Source organism: Talpa occidentalis, unplaced genomic scaffold, assembly GCF_014898055.3.
Source record: "Talpa occidentalis isolate TD23 unplaced genomic scaffold, MPIMG_talOcc4v2.1 talOcc4.7, whole genome shotgun sequence".
Taxonomy (NCBI): domain Eukaryota; kingdom Metazoa; phylum Chordata; class Mammalia; order Eulipotyphla; family Talpidae; genus Talpa; species Talpa occidentalis.
In genome coordinates, this window is record NW_023605083.1 from 23163853 (window position 1) to 23183730 (window position 19878).

Here is a 19878-nt window from a genome sequence, read left to right on the forward strand (position 1 = left end):
GAAGGAGAGCCACCCTCAGTAAATGCGTGACTTGATGTACCTCATTCAATTTCATTTGAATTTCCTCTCCTGTGAGATGGCAGGCCTTGTGGGCTCATTATTACTCAATGTGATTCTGCACAGATAAAAGTACAACAAAAACTAGCCCAAAAAGCAAGGGCAGGGGAGAAGAGATGGTTCGGCGCTGAGAAGGGGGAAGGGACGAAAGGGGGAACGGGGGTGGGTGGGAAGCGCGTGGGGCCGAGGTTAGGGTTTGGTGACGCCAAGAGGGGCCGCACCGGTGGCGGGGAGGAGGGCGCCAGGGGGGACAACGCGGAGGAGAGGGTGCAGGAGTCGCAGCGGGGGCGGCGCGACGGGTCTGGCCGGGATTTGGATAAGGACAAAGGGTACCTTGAAGGTGTGTTTGGCGGGAGGGGTGGGAGATTTTGGGGGGTGGGAGGGGAGAGGCATCGCATCCGGTAACCAAGGGGCTGCTAGGGGTAGAGAGAGGATGCTGCCCCAGGGTAGGGCAGGGCAGTGCCAGGGCAAGGGGGTGGACCGGCGGAGAGTAGGAGGGGGTGCAAGTAGGGGTAGCCGAGGAGGATGGGGGGGTCCTCCAGGCGGCGGCGGAGAGCAGGTGGGCGCGGAGCGTGTGGAGGAGGAGCGACTTGCGCCCACCCCGCCCGGCCCGGCTCAGGGGAGGGGGCGCCTCGGCCTGCTGCGGGGCGGGCGTTGCAGCCCGTTACGGCGCGGGCGGGGCGACCCCGGGGGCCGTCGCCTCACTTCCGGGAGCGCCCGGCGCTGTGGCCACCGCCCACTCCAGCTCTGCCAGCCTGCGGGCCGGGGCTGCGGAGCGGGGCGAGCTCGCCGGTAGGCCCAAGGCGCGCGGTCCTCGCCGCTCGTGCGCCTCCCGCAGCCATGGGGGCGTCCGCACGGCTACTGCGCGCCGTGATCATGGGGGCCCCGGGCTCGGGCAAGGGCACCGTGTCATCGCGCATCACCAAACACTTCGCGCTGAAGCACCTCTCCAGCGGGGATATGCTCCGGGACAACATGCTTCGGGGCACAGGTGGGAACTGGGACCCGAGGGGCGGCTGTGCGCTGACGCCGAGGTGGGGATTTGCGTCCTAAGGGGCTAGAAAGGAGGAAGCGGGTCCCAGGGCTGCGAGTCCTGGGAAGTGGGCGCAGCATTTCTCTCCCGCCGCCCAGACTCTGACTGCTGAGCGACTGCGCCCCGAAACCTGTGGTTTCTTTGGGCAGCTTCGGGGCGAGTTAATGAGGAAAGGTCTAGGCAGTCAGGGCATGTTAGAAGTTCAAAGATTAAAAGAAATCACTTGTCCCCAGGGTCCATCGAGCTGTGGTTTATTCACCACATGCCCTTTCACCTGGAAATCTAGTGTTTGACCTGCTGGGTTTTTTGTTTTTTTGTTTTTAATTTTTTTTGGTGTTAAACTCCAGGATTTTCTGGTTTGACCTTTCCCCCATTCTCTGAAGGTCCAGTATGCACTCACAGAATTGGCTTAGATCTTTGATACCCCAGAGGGTTCTTAGACATGAAAGCTATTCTTGTGCTTGGCTCAGTGAAAGACTGTTTTGTTTCTCATGCCAAATAAATTCTGATACTCAGCACAAAATCCAGTCAACAAACTACCTTTACGGTGGTGAATTTTGTGTTACATAAATTATATCTTAAGAAAGATTTTTTTTAAAGTCAATATCAGGGTGAGGATTGTTTTCATTTTTTTTTTAACCAAAGCAGACCCCATTTTGAAGTTGCTTTTTAAACTATAAAAGTAATACTTGCACAAGGTAAAACAGGATTAGAGGCAGGACGAAATTACATACAATGAAAAGTAAAGGCCTCTCTCATTTCTTATCTCAGTCCCATTCTTCAGAGGAAAACAGTGTTATGTTATTTCTTTTAGAAATGTATATTCATAGTATATGTATTCTGCACCAGTTTGTTTTCACTTTACACCTGTTTTCACTTTACATCTTTCCACACTAAAACGAAGGAACTCAGTTCATTCTCTTAATGTTTTTTTAGATATCTATTTGCAGAATCTACACTATGAGACTTATTTAACCAGTCCCCTTTATGGGAGTGTAGAATATGTCTAAGTGGGCGCTTCTTGTTAGTTTGTTTCAAAATACCGACATTAAAAAAAAAAAAAAGGAACACCCTAGTGACTTTGTCTCTTGGAGTTCTTTGATTCAGCATCTTATCTGGAAAGTTACTTTTATTTTTCTCTTCTAATATTTATCTTTAAAAAAATCATGAAGTGGGCCTCTCCGGTAGCGCAGCGGTTGAGCGCTGGGTTGCGAAGCTGTCCGCAGCCTCTGCAGTGCCGGTTCGATCCCCGGCTGCTCCCCGGCCACCGAAGGAGGGTCCCACATGGCGTGCAGACCTCTCCTGCCACCCGCTGCTCCCCTCAGCAGTGTTCTTCGGTCCTTCTGCCTGCCTGCTCTGCTCCCCGCTCTCGCTCTGGTGCGTGTATAAATTAAATAAATAAATAAAGCAATACCAAGCTTAGTGTTTAAAAAAAAAAAATCATAAAGTACTTGTACTTTATTAAACTTCTTGAAAAGGTTCAATTGTTTCATTTGCTAGCTAAATATTCTGAATGCAACATACTGAAGTAGTTAGGTAACAATAAAAAGTCTCTAGTACTGTAATTAGTTGGGGTGAACTTGTCCATAGTGAAAGGAGTAACTTCTATGGGAATTTTAGTTCCTGAAAATCAACTGAGCTGTTAAGCATAATTTTGAGGGTAGATATATTAACTTGTGAAAACATGAAACATTTTAAAAATAAATTTAAAGCCAACTAAGTAAACTTTTTAAAAGCAAAAAAACAATTGTTTATCCTTAACATCTCATGGCATATCTGCTACCCTTTTTCTGACTCCACATGAAAAGGGAGGCTCCACGGGGAGGATCATGGGGAAAGATGTTTGGCTTGGAGTCTGCTCATTCTTGGGTCTCTGCAGGCAATTTTTTAAAAGCAACAACAAAAAATAGAAAATGGAATTTAGGGAGGTGTCATGAGATTGTTATTACAGCTGTTCTGTGTTTCAGTACTAAGACTATATTTTCCATAAATATTTGTGAATGGATTGGATATTTCCCACTGGATTAGAGCCAAAAGGGAGATGTCGTATTCTATTTTAAAAGACTGCTTAGTGCTTTTGATATCAAAAGTAAGTATAAAGGAAGAAAAATTTATCTTGAGAATATAGAAAAGAAAATGAAAATCCTCTGTAATTCCACCACCCAGAGACAACTATAACAAACTTTTTGGTGCTTTTTTTGGTATGCTTCCCCCCCTTCTCTTTTTTCTCTGTTGCATTTGTATGTATTTGCAAAATTGTTATATTCTAAATTTGCTTAGAGACCTTTTCTCTCACTTATTGTTGAGCATGTTCACGCACCATTAAGCATATTTCATCAAGATTACACAATTTTTAATTATTGCATATTTATGTTGTTAATCATTCTTTGCTATAATTTATTACTATCTTTGTACATGAACATTTGGCAGTATCTGCTTAATTCCCTCAAATAAATCCCTAGTGTGGGATTTCTATAAATATGATACATCTACAGAAGGATTGTGCCAACTTACTTTCCAACTATCATTTTGTGAGGGTGCTGTGTTACATAATCCATTGCTATATTTTATAGCTAAAGTTTAAAATCATCACAGCAGATGTGGTAAGGACACTGGACACAACTGGTTGATAGTAGTGTCCACAGATGACGACTGCATTCTGGAGTCAGGAAACTTGAATGTGACCCTTAGACATCAGTCCAGCTCTCTTATTTAAGGATAAGGAATCTGAGTTCAGGAGTGGTTAAAGAACTTGCTAGATAATAAACTGCAGTAACTAAAAGACAGGGTGAAAGACAGGGACTCCTAGGACAGTTCAATTACTCTTTGTATAATGCAGTATTTCCTATATTGAGATTCCTAAGATAATTTTAGGTAAACAATTTCTTATCAGTTTTTTTTTAATGTGTATTTCAAATACAACCAGCACACCAAACCTTTAATTTCATGATCATTATTGCTTATTCATTTAAAAAGCTGAATCACTTTAAAGTAAGACATACAGCAAGTGATTGTTTAGCTATGACATGTTGTAAGGTTGCCATGTGATTGCCCAACATTTGAGAAACTGCTCTGTAGCTTAGTGCTTCTCAAAGATGCACCTCTGGACTAGATGGCTAATCCTTTTTTTTAAAGATTTATTTATTTATTTATACAAGCACTGAGTACAGTCACAAGCACGGGAGGGTGAGAGAATTCACCAGAGCCAGAGCAGGGAGCAGAGCAGGCAGACTGATGAAGTACACTGCTGAGGGGAGCAGCGGGCGGCAGGAGAGGTCTGTGCGCCATGTGGGACCCTCCTCTGGTGGCCGGAGAGCAGCTGGGGTTCGAACTGGCACCACAGAGGCTGTGGGCAGCTTCGCAACCCAGTGCTCAACCGCTGCGCCACCGGGGAGGCCCTGGTTTTGTTTTTTTTTAAAGATTTATTTATTTTTTATACAAGAACCGGGGTACAGGCTAGATGTGTGGGAGGGTGAGAGGATTCACTGGAGACAGAGTGGGGAACAGAACAGGCCGACTGACGAAATACACTGCTGAGGGGAGCAGTGGGCGAGACAGCAGAGGTCTGTTTTGCCACGTGGGATTCTTGCCGGCCGGCTGGGATCGAACCTGTGCTGCAGAGGCTGCGGACAGCTTCACAGTGCAGCGCTCAACCGCCTGCGCCACCAGGGAGGCCCAAACCCTTTTGAATCTCATTTGTTATCTATAAATTTGGGGGGTGAACTCAGTAGATTCTCTGCAAAGTTTTGCCAGCTCCCAAGACTGTATGTCTAACACAACTTTCATCATGTGACCCTGAGAGTATCTTGAAACAGAGTGAATGGGAAGTTGACTAGTATAAACCTGGAATGGGAAGGAACTCTCTTGGTGCTTCACTGAGGTGAGAGTTTGGGCGGTGGTTGCTGGGAAGACTAATAGTTGAGGGAGGTTTTTATTTTCAATATAATTATTGTGAAATAGTCCATGCATGGAGGTATTATAATTTCTATGTATAGTTAGAAGAATAAAATGAACACCCATTTACCCATCACTAGGCCAAAAAACAGTACCTTGGGGCTCCCCTATATGTTCCCTACCAATCACGTCTCCTCCCTGCCCTCCAGACATAACCACTGTGTTGACTGAAGTCTTTATTATTTGAGAAAGGTTTTCTTAAAAACTCCCTGATTAGGTATAAAGCTATCATTTAACTCACTCCCTGTCTTTCTCCTAGTTTTGTTTTGTTTCAACATGTTTTAAAAGTAATGTTTTATGTTGTTTATTATATAACATGCTAGTGTTGGCAGGAACCAGGTTAACTCTCGGCAGCCCTTTCTCTTAGCATATACACAAGAGAACTATTTTTTATAGGTTGGTCAGACCCCTTTTTGTACTTCATAGCTGCTCCAACAAGTTGTTTTCGCTTGTTAGGAGGTGACTGGTTTGGGTAAATTGTGTGCTGATATTCTATATACACACGAGTGTGTTTGTTCACAGTGTCAGTTTATTTTTTATTTATTTTTTTTATTTTTTTAAAGATTTATTTATTTATTTATACAAGCACTGGGTACAGTCAGAAGTGTGGGTGGGTGAGAGAATTCACCAGAGCCAGAGCGGGGAGCAGAGCAGGCAGAAGGACCGAAGTACACTGCTGAGGGGAGCAGCGGGCGGCAGGAGAGGTCTGCGCGCCATGCGGGACCCTCCTCTGGTGGCCGGGGAGCAGCCGAGGATCGAACCGGCGCTGCAGAAGCTGCGGGCAGCTTCGCAACCCAGCGCTCAACCGCTGCGCCACCGGGGAGGCCCCACAGTGTCAGTTTAAACAAATGGTTGATGATAATCTTGTTTCAAGTAAAAACTAGCTAACTTGATTATCAGAACTAGTGAACTGGGAGTACACAGATCCACATGGCAAGCAATCTATTAGTAAATTAACGATCTTTTTTTATAGAGGCATGTTTTTTTTTTTATTTTATTTTATTTATTTATTTGTTTTGTTTGTTTGTTTTTTGTTTATACATGCACTGGGTACAGTCAGAAGCACGGGAGGGTGAGAGAATTCACCAGAGCCAGAGCAGGGAGCAGAGCAGGCAGAAGGACCGAAGTACACTGCTGAGGGGAGCAGCGGGCAGCAGGCGAGGTCTGCGCGCCATGTGGGACCCTCCTCCGGTGGCTGGGGAGCAGCCGGGGATCAAACCGGCGCCGCAGAGGCCGTGGGCAGCTTCGCAACCCAGCGCTCAACCGCTGGGCCACCGGGGAGGCCCTAAATAACGATCTTAATGCATTTCTAAGTCAAACATTCTGGAACACAGTCAGTTGTTAAGGAACCAAAGTCCACGCAGACAAGGGTGCTGGTCTGGTCCAGGCAGAGGTGTTTTTGCTCAAACCTCTAATGTTCAGGTGAGCACTCTGTGGTAGCTTACTATGTTCAAGCTTTGTGGACTGTGTCCAGCAGTAAGAGGAGCAGCCAGTGCCTGGATTGAGTGGCAGCATCTCAACAAATGAGTTTGTCTAGAGAAAAGTGTGTGCTCTGCTTCATGTCTCAGTTGCCATTTTTGTACTTTATTTTAGAATCTACCCAGGGTCAATTGTGTCTGGATGTTCAAATAAGGTTCTCAGAAGTCCACTTAGGGCATTCCTCTGGGGTGCTGCCCTCATCATTGTGTTCATAAATCCGTTAGGGTGCTGTCTAATTTACATCCCCAAGGTGGGTTTGTGCTTTGACATTGGTGACTCCATTTTATATTTGATATAAGTTACATCATTCAGGGGTCTTTCTGGTGGCTTAGGGGCTAAGTATCAGTGCTATTACCACTGCAGCCTGAGTTTGATCCACAGCCAGGAAGCTAATCCACCTATGACGCAACAAACCTCTCCTGTCTCCCCACTGCTCCCTTTAGCAGTGTATTTCAGTAAATCTGCCTGTTCTCCCCACTGTCTCCAGTGAATCTTCTCACCCCCTGCACCTCTGGCCTATACCCAGTTCTTTTATGCAAAAAAAAAAAAAAAAAAGTCACGACATTCATGGCTTATTGAATAGTATAGTTATTTGAAAAATAAAATGCTATCATCAGTAATGTTGTAAGAATGACCAGACTTAAAAGGAGGTATAGACTGAAAAATGGCTGTTTAATACAGTTATCTCTGATTAATATCTTCATGTTTTGGAATTTCTGACTAGTATCCTTAAAGTTAAAAGCTGGTTTTAAGTTTTCCTATTTTCTTCTAACCTTCGTTTCCTATTTTTATTCATTTGTAACTTTAGAAAAATAAGCTTTATAGGTTTGGAAGCTCCCAATAGCTTAATTTTTGAATCAAATGGGTAAAAGTATTTTTATGAGTTTATTTTTAAAAAGATTTATTTATGCGTACAGATAAGATTTATTTATTTATTTAAGATTTATTTATTTATTTCTGAGTACAGGCCAGAAGTGTCAGGGGTGAGAGGATTCACCAGAGACAGAGTGGGGAGCAGAATAAGCAGATCTACTGAAATACACTGCGGAGGGGAAGCAGTGGGCGAGTTAGGAGAGGTCTGCTGCACCATGTGGGTTGGCTGCAGTGGCCGCGGATAGCTTCATAGGTTGCGTCTTAACCCCTTGCGTCACCAGGGAAGCCCTATGAGTTTATTTAGATGAAATATTAATGTATTGGCAATCAAGGGAATGAAAATTTACCAAATGTGCAAAGAATGTGATAGGCAAGAGTCTGCATATAATTTGGGGAGAGGGTAAAAAATATGAAATGTACAAAACAAACTGCTTAGACTTTGATGATGCTTCAATAGAAGCATTGCAGGCCTCAGATTTTAATAACTATTGTGGATTAATATTTATTGATATAGAAAGTTGATAGTGATAAAAGAAAAAGATTATTAACTATTCATGTAACTACATTCATATATTAAAAATCAAGATGTTTTATATTATCAGTTTAAACAGTAATTGCCTGAGTAGTGATGTAATTATGAGTTTTTTTTCTTTTGCTTTACTTGGCATTTTTAAAAAATGTTCATTGAGATATATTTCATATGCCATAAAATTAACCCTCTTAAGTTCATGATTCAGTGTTTATTAGTATAATAGAGTTGTACAACCATCGTTACAATCAATTTTAGAATATTTTATTTCTTTAAAAAGAAGTTGTATTCCTTTTGTCAATCACTTTCCATTTTCATCCAACACTCCCAGCCTAGGTAACCACTAATCTTCATTTTCTCTCTATAGCTTTTCCTGTTCTGGACATTTCATATAAATGGAATGAGACAATATACGGTCTTTTGTGTCTGGCTTATTTTACTTGGTATAATTTTTTCAAATTCACTTTCTAAAATGCAATAGTATGTTTCTTTTTATGGCTGAGTAATAAATTTTGTATGAATATGCCACATTTAATTTATTTATTCATCACTCAATGGACATTTGTGTTCCCAGTTTTTGGTTACTGTGAATAATGTTGCTGTGAATATTCACATATAGGTTTCATGTAGACTGTGCTTTTATTTCTTTTGGTTTTATATTAGGATTGGAAGTGTTCAATCACATGATAACTGTTTAACCTGGAAAATTCCCATACTGTTTTCCAAGTTGACTACTCTATTTATAATCCCATTAGCAATACATGAGGCTTTCAATTTCTCAGTATTCTTGCCAACACTGGTTTTATAGTCACCCTAGTGAATATGAAGTGGTATCTCATTGTGGTTTCCAGTTGTAGTTTTTATTTTGTATTCAGATGCTTTGCCCATTTTAAAAAATGGATTGTCTTTTTGTTGTTGAATTGAAAGAATTCTTTAGACAGTCTATACACAAGTTCTTTTTCAGATATATGGCTTAAAAATTTCCTCCCATTCATTCAGTGGATTATCTGTTCACTTTTGTGATGGCTTTTAATTTTAATGAAGTCCAATTTATTTTTTTCTTTGTTGCTCATGCTTTTTGGTTCATATCTAAGAAACCATTACCTTAAGCAAAGGTTTGAGGATTTACACCCATTTTCTTTTAAGGGTTTTGTAGTTTAGCTCTTACTTTTAGGTTGATGATAGGTTGATGATGTTAGGTAGAGGTCCAACATTTTTTTTTTATATCTGAATATTCAGTTGTCTCAGCACTATTTGTTGAATTAATCTTTCTCCTATTGGATTGTCTTGGCGTGCTTGTCAAAAGTGAATTGACTGTAAATATGGGGGATCATTTCTGAACTTTCAACTTCTGATATGCAAAAATAAAATTAAAAATTCATAATTTCTGTCACACTAAGATGATTACTGTTAACACGTGTCTGTAGCTTTCCATTTTTCTCCACGTACATTTGTTTACATTTACATATTTCCACATAATGGAGAATTAGAAATAGACATTGAGATTATCCCCATTTTTTTGTTGAATAAATTATTTTATGGTATAACATCTGTTTTTATCATAAAAGTTGATGATGCATATTTTTATTTGAATGTGCTATCCAGAGATCCTTTTTTAGGCATCCAGTTCCTAAGACCTGGAATGGGATAAAATGCACTTACAGATTCCCTCCTCTGCTGTAGAAATTGGTGTGTTGGCCAAGACTTTCATTGACCAAGGGAAGCTCATCCCAGATGATGTCATGACTCGGCTGGCTCTTCATGAGCTGAAAAATCTCACCCAACATAGCTGGCTATTGGATGGTAAGTGAATGTTGTAAGCATGCTAAAGTGCAGGTAGGAGAATGAGCATTTCATGGTTTACAGACAGACACCATGGATGTTGGACAGGGAGCCTGAGTTGTTCAGCTAACCACCTTGACAAGTTGGGTTAGTAGTCTTCTCTTGAGCTGGTTCTTTATTTGAATGGAAGAGACTTGCACACTGCATTAATTTTAAGCTCCCTTCAGATGACTTTGTTCTTCTCCCCCTCCTTTGAAAACACTTCATTAGAGGGTCATCAGGAAAGGAAGAAGACTAGAGAGTGAGTTATAGTAGGCTGTAACCTTCCCCCAGCCAGAGATGTGGCACAATCTTTAGCTAAAGATCTAAGTTCATCTTTAGCTTCTCAAGAGAGTTGCTTATTGTTAGGCATTGGCTCAGGTGATTATGTAGGCTTACAAATGCCAAGATTTGCATGGCGAGTCAGCAAGATGGGAGGCTAAGGACCAATAGGCTTCAGACCCAGGATGAGCTAGTTTCAATATGAGTCTGACTGAAGGAAAAGCTGATGTTGCAGCTCCCTGGCAGTCCAGATAGAGTTGTTCTCCTTATTCAAGAGAAGCTCAGCTTTGTTCTATTCAGAGCTTCAGTGGTTCGCATAAAGCCTGTTTTCCCCACTCTAGGGAGAACAGTCTACTTGGTGTTAATCTTTTCTAAAAACACCCTCAAAGACCCACCCAAAATAACCTTTGACTAAATACCTGGGCAACATTGGCCCAGTCAGGTTTACACATTAAACCAATTCTCAAAGTTACCCTATAGTTGTGATCAGCTACTTAGTATTATTTCTTTTGTTCCGGTAGTACAATGTTAATTATTTCCCCTCTCTCCCCTTCTTTCTTTTTTAATTTGTAAAGGTTTTCCAAGGACACTTCCACAGGCAGAAGTCCTGGACAGAACTTATAAGATAGACACAGTGATTAATTTGAATGTGCCCTTTGAGGTCATTAAGCAGCGTCTCACTGCTCGTTGGATTCATCCAGCCAGTGGGCGAGTCTACAACATGGAATTCAACCCTCCCAAAACTCTGGTGAGTAGTTGTTGTGGAATGACATGGCCTTCTAAAGAGCAGACTGTCCCTAGTGTTCTTGCCTTCATATACATTTTTTTTACTGTGGAAATCCTATGCCTGACCAAAACTCTTGAGGGCATATTCCCAGGCTACTTGATGAAGTCCACTGAGCTTGGTAGTAAGGGTATTCCCAAGAGCAATGGAGGTTTGTTATTCCTTCAGAAGTACTTAGAAATAAATTGATTCTAGCCTCCACTAACTTCTGTTTAGGGCATTGATGACTTGACTGGAGAACCTCTCGTTCAACGTGAGGATGACAGACCAGAGACAGTTAACAAGAGACTGAAGACCTATGAAGCCGAAACAAAGCCGGTCCTGGAATACTACCAGTAAGTTTGTCGCTTTTTAGAAACTTCTGTTACCAGGGGAAGCACTAGTTCAGGTTTTGCTTGTCTGTGCAAAACCAAAATGCTAAAATGCCAGAAGATCCAATTCAATTTGGTTTAAATAATGAAGGAAATTTATTAGTTTGTGTTACAGAAGTTCAGAAGGTGGGTTGGGCCCTGTTACCCCATGGTCTGATCAGAGGTTTGCCATTTCAGCTTTGCCTTACTTTGTGTATTGGCTTTCTCCTCAGTCTTCCTATTTAGTTGCAGACACTTGTTGGGAACAGTCTGGGCATACTCTTTCATGCAGGGCTAAGAGATCACCTTCTCCTAGTGGACAAATACCCTGAACACCACACAAATTGAGCCAATTTGAACAGTTACTATGACGAGGGAATGACTTTTTTTAGCCCATTCCTGAACCAGTCACTGGAATGGGAGGGGTTACATGCATTGGTCTATACCTGGAGCTTGGGAATGGATCAATTTCATTCAAACTCTAGTGACTGGTTAGAGGGAGGGCTGGAGTAATGTGTGGTAGGCAAACCTAATAATGCCTACTACCTATGATAATAAAGGACACAATGACACAGAAGACTCTCCAATGGCAATTAGTCTTAATATTATTAATTATAAAAATAGTATTTATATGAAAAATTATTTATAAAATAATTACGTCTTTAAAAACTTATATTCCAATGTAATATTCTCTGCTTTTCAGGGAATTCATACTCTACAACAAATATAAAACCTATACTGAACTAGTATTTGATTCAGGCAAAGAATTCCATTTCCTTAGTCAGCCTTTCCCTCTCCTGCAGGGAATTGATTATATCCCCTTTCCTTTTATTTATTCATGTACTGAATAATGATTTAATGTCAAGATCATACCATGTTGTGGTTAGAGCAGACTCTGGAGCAAGACTAAATTTAAATCCTAACTCACCATTTATTAATACAGTGCTAACTTCTTGCTTAACTTCTGTTTTCCCCTCTGTAAAATGGGGGTGAGAATAAAGGATTGAAAGATAAATTAATATGTGTGATTCTTAGAATAGTGTCTGACACATAGTAAACACAGTGTAATTATTAGCTACTATTGTTGTTACTCTGGCACTAGGGTAAATATGAAGCAAGATCTGAAGCAGTAGTCTTCAAACTGTTTTAATAGTTATTTCTGGAGGGTGAAATTACAAGGGAATTGGCTATTTACTTTCTACAGTAGGTGTTACTGTAATTTTGATTTGTATGAGCCAGGCTCTGCAGATTATCAGCTGTGAAGCCCCAAGCAAGGTATTTAACCTTTGTGCCACCTATTCTTCATTTGTAAAATCAGAACAATGATTTTTATTGTTAGAGGTGTTAAGGGAATTAAGGGAGAGAGTTCATGTAAAGACTTAAAATAGTCCTGGCACTATTAAATCATCCATTGTTAGCTATTATATTATTTACTCTTGTTGACACTGTGCCAGGCTCTTGGTCCAGCCAACCCAGTCCAGGGCTCCCTGCTGGCCTATGGGTTAAGTCTCAGTGCTATTACTGCAAAGGCCCATGACAGCCTGAGTTCCATCCCTGGACAGGTAGCAAACCACATGGCACAGCAGACCTTTCCTGTCTCGCCCTGCTGCTCCCCTCAGCAGTGTGTTTCAGGAGATCTGCCTGTTCTGCTTCCCACTCTGTCTCTGGTAAATCCTCTCACCCCCCGCACCTCTCGCCTGCACCCCAGTTCTTCTACACAAAAAATAAATAAAATCTTAAAAAAAAATAGACGCAGTCCTTGCCAGGGCCCCAAGAAACTCACTTTCTATATAGGGGTAAGGCAGAGAGCTAGGTAAACAATATTTATCCTACAATGTGATATGTGTGTCTATCAGTCAGGAACCTAGTACATACTGGTTTAAGCAAAAGGGAAATTTATTGATCATGTAAAGGTGCAAAAGTAGGCGATTAGATCCAATTGTTCATATGGTGTCATCAGGCCTGGGTTCACTCTCACCTGCACTTTCCTGTGTTGGCTTCAATGTCAGATGGGCTGTCCTTATGTGAACCACTCAATATTCTTATCAGTTCATTTAACCTGGCAAGTGTTTTGGATTTGGCACTGAAAAGCTCCGATCATGTCCATTCATGGGAAGTGGGGACAATTCCACTTGAATCTTTTGTATTGCATTTGGGGAAGACAGTGTTTCCCAGAAGGAGTTTGTTATTTGTTCAAGAGTAACCTGAAGGAATAATGCATTGTTGCCTGGGTGATAACATTGTAAGGCTATTAACAGAGCTAATCAAATGCAGTGGAAATACAGTGGCTGTGGGGAATAGTTTTATAAAATGTGGGAAGTTGGAGAAGGCTACAGAGTAGTATTTGCAACAACCATCTTAGTGGTAGGCAATATTATTTTAAAATACTCACAGTTGGGCTTCCCTGGTGGCGCAAGGGGTTAAACACCGCACTATGAAGCAATCTGCAGCCCCAGTAGCACGAGTTCTATTCCCAGCCCACCAGGGAGCAACCCACATGGCACAGAAGACCTCTCCTGTCTCGCCCACTGCTCCCCTCAGCAGTGTACTTCAGTCAATCTGCCTGTTCTGTTCCCCACTCTGTCTCTGGTGAATTCTCTCACCGCCCCCTGCCCCCCACCTCTGGCCTGTACTCCAGCTTTTGTATGCATAAATAAATAAATCTTTAAAAAAAATTAAAAAATACTCACAGTTGTTTTAGAAATTCTTCTCACTTTTGGGACACTGAAAGAATAATTGTATTTACAAACAACATGATGCCCTTAAGAGGACCAATAATTGAAATTAATTCCATTACATATAATTTAAAGTGACAATGTTCATCCAAGGTATAGCTATAGGATTGAATAGGTGCCTCTGTAATTAACCCACTTGTGACACTGGCTTCATTTTAAAGTGGTTCTGCAAGAGGCTTACACAACAAGCTTGTTCTCTTGAAAGCTTTGAGATGCCTGTATATTTAGAAGGAAGGGGGCTTCTAACATCTAAAGGATACTGTATTTAGCATGAACTCAGTGGGAATTAAAGTTAAACTGTGGCAAATTTATGAGGTGTGGAAAAAAGGAGGGCTGTTGTCCCCAGTGAAATCTCTGCCAACGGATTCTTTTTAGAAGGTAATAAGAGTTCTTGAGTTGCTCACATGCAGCCTTAAGCCGGAATATTAGTGAGTGGGTTGGAAGATGATAAGCAAAAGGAATGCCAGACTATCTGGAAGGAATATGTGTGTTTTGAAAGGCACCCCCGACATTCTGATTATCCTCACCATACTGCCCCTAAGAAACTGAAGAAAATAGACTTTGGTTCCTGATTTGGTGACAAGACAAATCTGCTTGGGGAGAGAAATGAAGAAAAATAATAGGGAACAATAAAGACAGCCCTTTTTATTCCCCTTACCTCTGAAATTCAGGATAGCCTAGGGAAAAATAAATCTAGGCAAAAAGAAGGAAGTATAATCAAGTATTAGAAAGCTGTTTTGCAAGTGGGTAAGCTGACAAAGCCAATGTTGTGTTCTAGTGTCTGGCAGGCTCTAAGTTTGGAAACCTATTACCAGCTTTGTGATTTGGGCACATTTACATCTCTGATACAGTTTTATCAGTAAAATAAGGAAATCTGAACTTTGGAAATCATTCAATGAACTATTATATGTAAAGCACTTAGAACAGAATACATATCCAATAAATGGTAGGTGTTATTTTTTAAGTGACCACTTCTGTAAGCCAGAGGATCCCACTGCAACTGAACTCTGGTTTTTCCAGTGCCCAGTCAGGTGGCTCTCTCTTCATCATATAGACCTATAACTACTGAGATTCTTTTTTTTTTTTTTTGGTGGGACCCTTGTCGGTGGCCCGGGAACGAACCCGTGCTGCAGAGGCTGCGGGCAGCCTTGCAGTGCTCCACCGCTATGCCACCAGGGGAGGTCCTACTGAGATTCTTAAATCCACATTTATCATCCTTTAAGAATGACTGAAAAAAACTCATTAGGAAGACTCAGTGTTTGTTGTTTGTTTTGTCATCTTTAGGAAAAAAGGGGTGTTGGAAACATTCTCCGGAACAGAAACCAACAAGATCTGGCCTCATGTATATGCTTTCCTACAAACGAAAGTTCCACAAATAAACCAGAAAGCATCAGTTACTCCATGAAGACAAGTGTATGTAATTATTAAGATGAGAAGCTCCTCATACATGTATGAATTCTATGAAAATTATATTAGTTTTATTTCAACTGATTTTATTATGGAAATTAAGGATGTGCCAAATGATTCAGATCCTGAGATTTATCTTTTAAAACTGTCTAGTGTGTTTTATATACAGTTATCTTCTGTGGGTATACAGTTCAAAAACGTCAGAGATGTCTAAACTTTGAAAAGTCTTTTGGAGTATAATTAAAAGAGCAATTAGGAGTACTCTAACTTTGTTAAGTAAGAATAGTGGTTGATAGCCTTCCTTACTTTTTTAGAAAAGTAAAGAAAAAAAATTCCATTTGTGGAAAGTGTAACATAAGAGGCTTTTACATGGACTGATGCCAATAAAGGTATTTTTAGCACTGTGGTACATAATCTTGTGAGATACTGTCTATAAAATTCCAAAAAAGAAGAGGCAACTGGATCTACAGATGTTGCAAGATGCAAATTCACTGCTGCCTTTACATAAAGAAACATATAAGCTAATCATATATCCTGTACTTATTTTGTTACTAAACATACTTTTACTCAGAATTTTCAGTTTGCTATAACAACTTATCACTTAGCATATAGGAAAGTATTCTATAACTTGAGGGGTGACATGTTAGAAACTGTCATTTTAAATTCTTGCAAAAACACCAAAGTGAATCTTCAATGGAAATTGTTATTTAAAATTCATTATTTTGCCATGTTTACTCAGGTTAAGAAATGTGTACTTTAGAATTGACTTGCCAGTTCTTCTTTCTGACCAAGATGTGTGATCTAATTTGATGAGTAACAAATTGAAGTGTAAGAAAAAAAAAAGAATTAAAGAAAATCCATAGCACTACAAAGCAAGCATACTTTGTCATTAAAAATAGAAGTGCCTGGGGAAGATGCCATTGATTTAAACAGTGTTCACAAGAGGTAGCAGTTAAAAGAACATGATAGGTCAAAGAGGACCAGATTGAGTTTGTTTTGAAGGAGTTTTTTATTCCTAATCAAAAAGTTGACACTTGCTAGCATTTGATGCCATCCTATTTTAAGAGGGAACTTTGCTGCTGAGTGTAATTAGAGCAGCCATTTTAAAATTAAAATGCCTTGATTCTTTAGTGGGACAACAAAGTAGCATGCTTCTGTGCTGAGACCTGACAGAGTGGGACAATGTGAGAACTAGAGAAACCCCACTGTATTGACAAAGGCATATACTTATACTTACTTGGTGCTAAATCAAGCAAATTCTTGTACAGCTACATTTTAATCCAGGCACTTAAAATACAAATGCCAATGAGTGGTTCTTATGTATGTGTGTGTGTGTTGGGGGGGAGGGGGTACCTTTTCTTTTCTTTTGATTTTTAAAAATACAATGTTGACCTTTTCCAAATGGACCAAGGTTTTTTTTAAAAAGAGAATTAAAACATTTCATTCATTACAAAACTTTCTATGATGCCTTATTTGTATGTTAATAGTATATACTTTCTAAAAATATTATCACTATATTTAGTATATTAAAATAAAACTAAATTTCAGAACTGTGGATATTACTGGGTTTTTGGTATTTCACAGGGCTCACTCCACCCCACATTCTGTTCTGCAGCCGTGATGTCTCACTGGCTTCTGAATTAGTGACTGCTTTCTAATAATTACCTTAAAATAGTATACAAGCTGGTTTCATTTTATGCTTTTATCTTTTATCTCCTGCTGTAGTATTGTAGCCCTACTGGCCTTCTTGACATTCTTAGGGGATTTGGAAATTACGCACATAGCTATGAAACTTAAGATTCCTCTTTCATGTGACTATTCTCTTCTGTAGGGTAAGTAAAGTATCAGGCTTTTCTGCCCTCCCACCATTAGGATTGATGATGGATCCCTGCGGTCCTGAGTCTGTGCCTGATGGCAGATACCTGGAGTAGGGTGTGGGCATAAGAAGGTGGGTACACCTGGGCTGAGAATGGGCTTAAAAAAAAGGGCAGCTTCACGGGGACACCAGAAGAACAGAACCATGACAAGGAGAGTACCGGCAGAAGAGAGAGAATGAACCACGAGAGAATGCTGGAGAGCCCAGAAAGAGTGAAGATTCATGGGGGGCGAGGAGGCCTGCCAACCTCCTGGCCCCCCAGCACTCCGACCTGCTGTGTACCTGGTAAATGCCAATAAAAGCGTGAAAAAGCCAGCGAGGGCTCCAGGACTCCTTCCTTTCCTGTTCTGCTCGGATCATAGAGATCCTGCCCTGTGGTCTTCCTGCCATTACACCTTCCCACCCCCAAAACACTTAACCCAAGTTTTACAGATACAATACTTTATTAAAACAAACAAAAATAGAACGTGTTTCGTGCTTAATGAGTTAAGAATGTCATTGCTGAAGGCATCCTGCTTAAAAAAACAAAAATATAAAAAATGCTGCCATGATTTACATGCCACATGGGATTATTTCTGGAACTAACTGTTATGGCTAGGAGAGGCTACCATATTTGAAAGGCTAATGAGAACAGCACCTCAACCCACTGCCCTATTTTCTAGAGTATTACAGTTATTTTGGAACACCTTTCATAAGCAGAGTGTGCTGTGGGAAATGCAAATTGGCAGTACCATCAAGAAATTTTCTATCCCATTTGAAATAGGTTAAATACTGACTCAAAATTTTAAACCCTAGCTCACAGCCTACCTTCCTCAGCTTTTAACAATCAATTATAGCAAAATAAAATATCTTGGACACTCAAGAATTTGTGGCAGAACTTACCTATGTTAAGAACAATCATGGCAATTACAGACCTCAGGTTATAGTAAGTTACTGTAATATTTACAACCAACAGCAAGAATAAATTTGTATTTTCTAACATGTTTAATAAGTTGTGACTTCTCATTGACAGAAAGTATTCCCAGATACTGGTAAACTGCAGAAACAGCTTTCTTCTATGTTTGCAATTCAAGATTTTGATTTTGGAAATTAAGAGTGTAAAAATGTTAAAATGCTAAACATAGCCTACCTGTACTTAGTCTCTATCAATAGTAACAGTCAATATAGTTTGTACCATTCACACCTCCTTCTGCCTTTTTATTTTTAGCTCACTAATGAACATATATGTATATATATGAGTAAAGTTAAATTATATCTAATTACATTGTAGAAGGATTTTACCATAGTATAAATTAATCTGGCAATGTGCCATATTTTACCAAAGGACTCTAAATTAAGTGTTTGAAGAGTAAATAGCATGAGTCATCATGCTATTTAGAGAAACCAAGTGAAAGATTAAGGGAATTTTTATCATTTTCAAACTTAGGATCAAACTTCAAGTCTAATTCTTCAAGGCTTTGAGAATGGTTTTGACTTTACTATTGATGGTAAGCAATTCATTATCAAATTTTATTCTTTGTACCCTCTCCTGTGCATTAGCTTACATGGTAAGCAAGCAAATATTAGATGAATCAGCTTCTCAAAAGACCTGTGAAATAGTACATACATGTCCAATAAAGATGGGAAATGGATGCAAAAGATGCATTATAAATAATATAGTGGCAAAGTTGAAATAAAAAGCCTGACCTCAATCCAGACAAGTACATTTGTTTCACATCAAATACAAGGCTGACTTTAAGAACAGTAAATTGACATTTTTTTATTTTTCTCTGAAAATATACCAAGGTTAACTTCACGTTTGTTTTGTCTAAACCCACAAGCAATTTCTTCACCCTATAAGAAAATATAGTTAACTAGATTTATGATCCTTGGGCAGCATGTCAACTCATTTTAGAAAGGTAACAGAAAAGCTGAAAGGAGACCCATTTTCCTAAAAAAAGTTTTAAGATGACGGACTGATTAGACAAAATTTCAGAGTACACTAATAATATAACTGGATGAGAATGTTACCATTTATCCTAAAGAAAAATTTACAATCAGTATTAATCTCCACTACCATAGATAAGTAACATTGAATTAACAGGGATTAAATGTAGGTATAGCTATTTGATGTCAAAGATGTCTTGTTTTGACTCTCCAGTTTGCATAGTTTATTTAGATTAAATCATCCAATCTGAACTATGAATTATGCACTTGCTTAGTATACCCTTCTTATTTAAGAGATAATTCTTGTAAGAGTTCTTATTGCTGAAGCAAGATAAAGAAAAATAAGAATGTCAATTTACTGTTCAATACTGAAGTACTGCTAAAAATATAGTGCAAATTATGGCGTCAGAGGATCCCAAAATAAATCTAGCCATACTTTCACGTTCAATATATGGAACACTTCCCTTTGTTAAGTGAAGACATATATATAGCCAAATTTTAAACTGTTCTTCAATAATTCCTATTTTAAGACACAAAACCAAAAGAAACCCTTCAGAATTATTCACTCAGTTTGCTGGTAACTTCTTTCCTCCCTATCTTTAGTCATTAATACCTCTAAAGTAGGCAAAATGAAATAAAAACAATTTGGGTGCTTACAGGTAAGTCCTGGGGAAAAGTTGAGCAATGGTTCAAGTTACTGTGATGGTTCAATTTCTGTGAAACTGAGGATTTTTCTTCTGTGTCCATTCTCTAATTCATAGAAAAGGAAAAG

The 19878-nt window shown here is 40.0% G+C and overlaps 2 protein-coding genes across 4 annotated transcripts in view; one reads left to right on the top strand and one right to left on the bottom strand.

Moving 5' to 3' along the window:
- The window catches only part of CDC37L1 (cell division cycle 37 like 1, HSP90 cochaperone), a 74445-nt gene that overhangs the window by 31665 nt on the left and 22902 nt on the right, over window positions 1–19878 (bottom strand). For 2 of the 3 annotated variants that reach the window (XR_008549765.1, XR_008549764.1), the window contains one exon: window positions 16843–19856. The gene's annotated coding sequence lies outside the window, so the exon portion shown is untranslated. Of the gene's footprint in view, window positions 1–16842; window positions 19857–19878 lie in introns of those variants that run through there. The other variant, XR_008549766.1, reaches the window with a different exon arrangement.
- AK3 (adenylate kinase 3) lies at window positions 808–16792 on the top strand. The gene is made up of 5 exons (XM_037495375.2): window positions 808–1048; window positions 9609–9728; window positions 10604–10776; window positions 11029–11147; window positions 15182–16792. The coding sequence occupies exons 1-5, from the start codon at window positions 898–900 to the stop codon at window positions 15300–15302; spliced, it is 684 nt and encodes a 227-aa protein (XP_037351272.1). The 5' UTR covers window positions 808–897; the 3' UTR covers window positions 15303–16792.

Coding starts and splice junctions, on each gene's coding strand:
- AK3 (XM_037495375.2), top strand. CDS start 898: ATGGGGGCGTCCGCACGGCTACTGCGCGCCGTGATCATGGGGGCCCCG. Junction 10,777..11,028: donor TCAACCCTCCCAAAACTCTG/GTGAGTAGTTGT, acceptor ACTTCTGTTTAG/GGCATTGATGACTTGACTGG. Junction 11,148..15,181: donor CCGGTCCTGGAATACTACCA/GTAAGTTTGTCG, acceptor TGTCATCTTTAG/GAAAAAAGGGGTGTTGGAAA.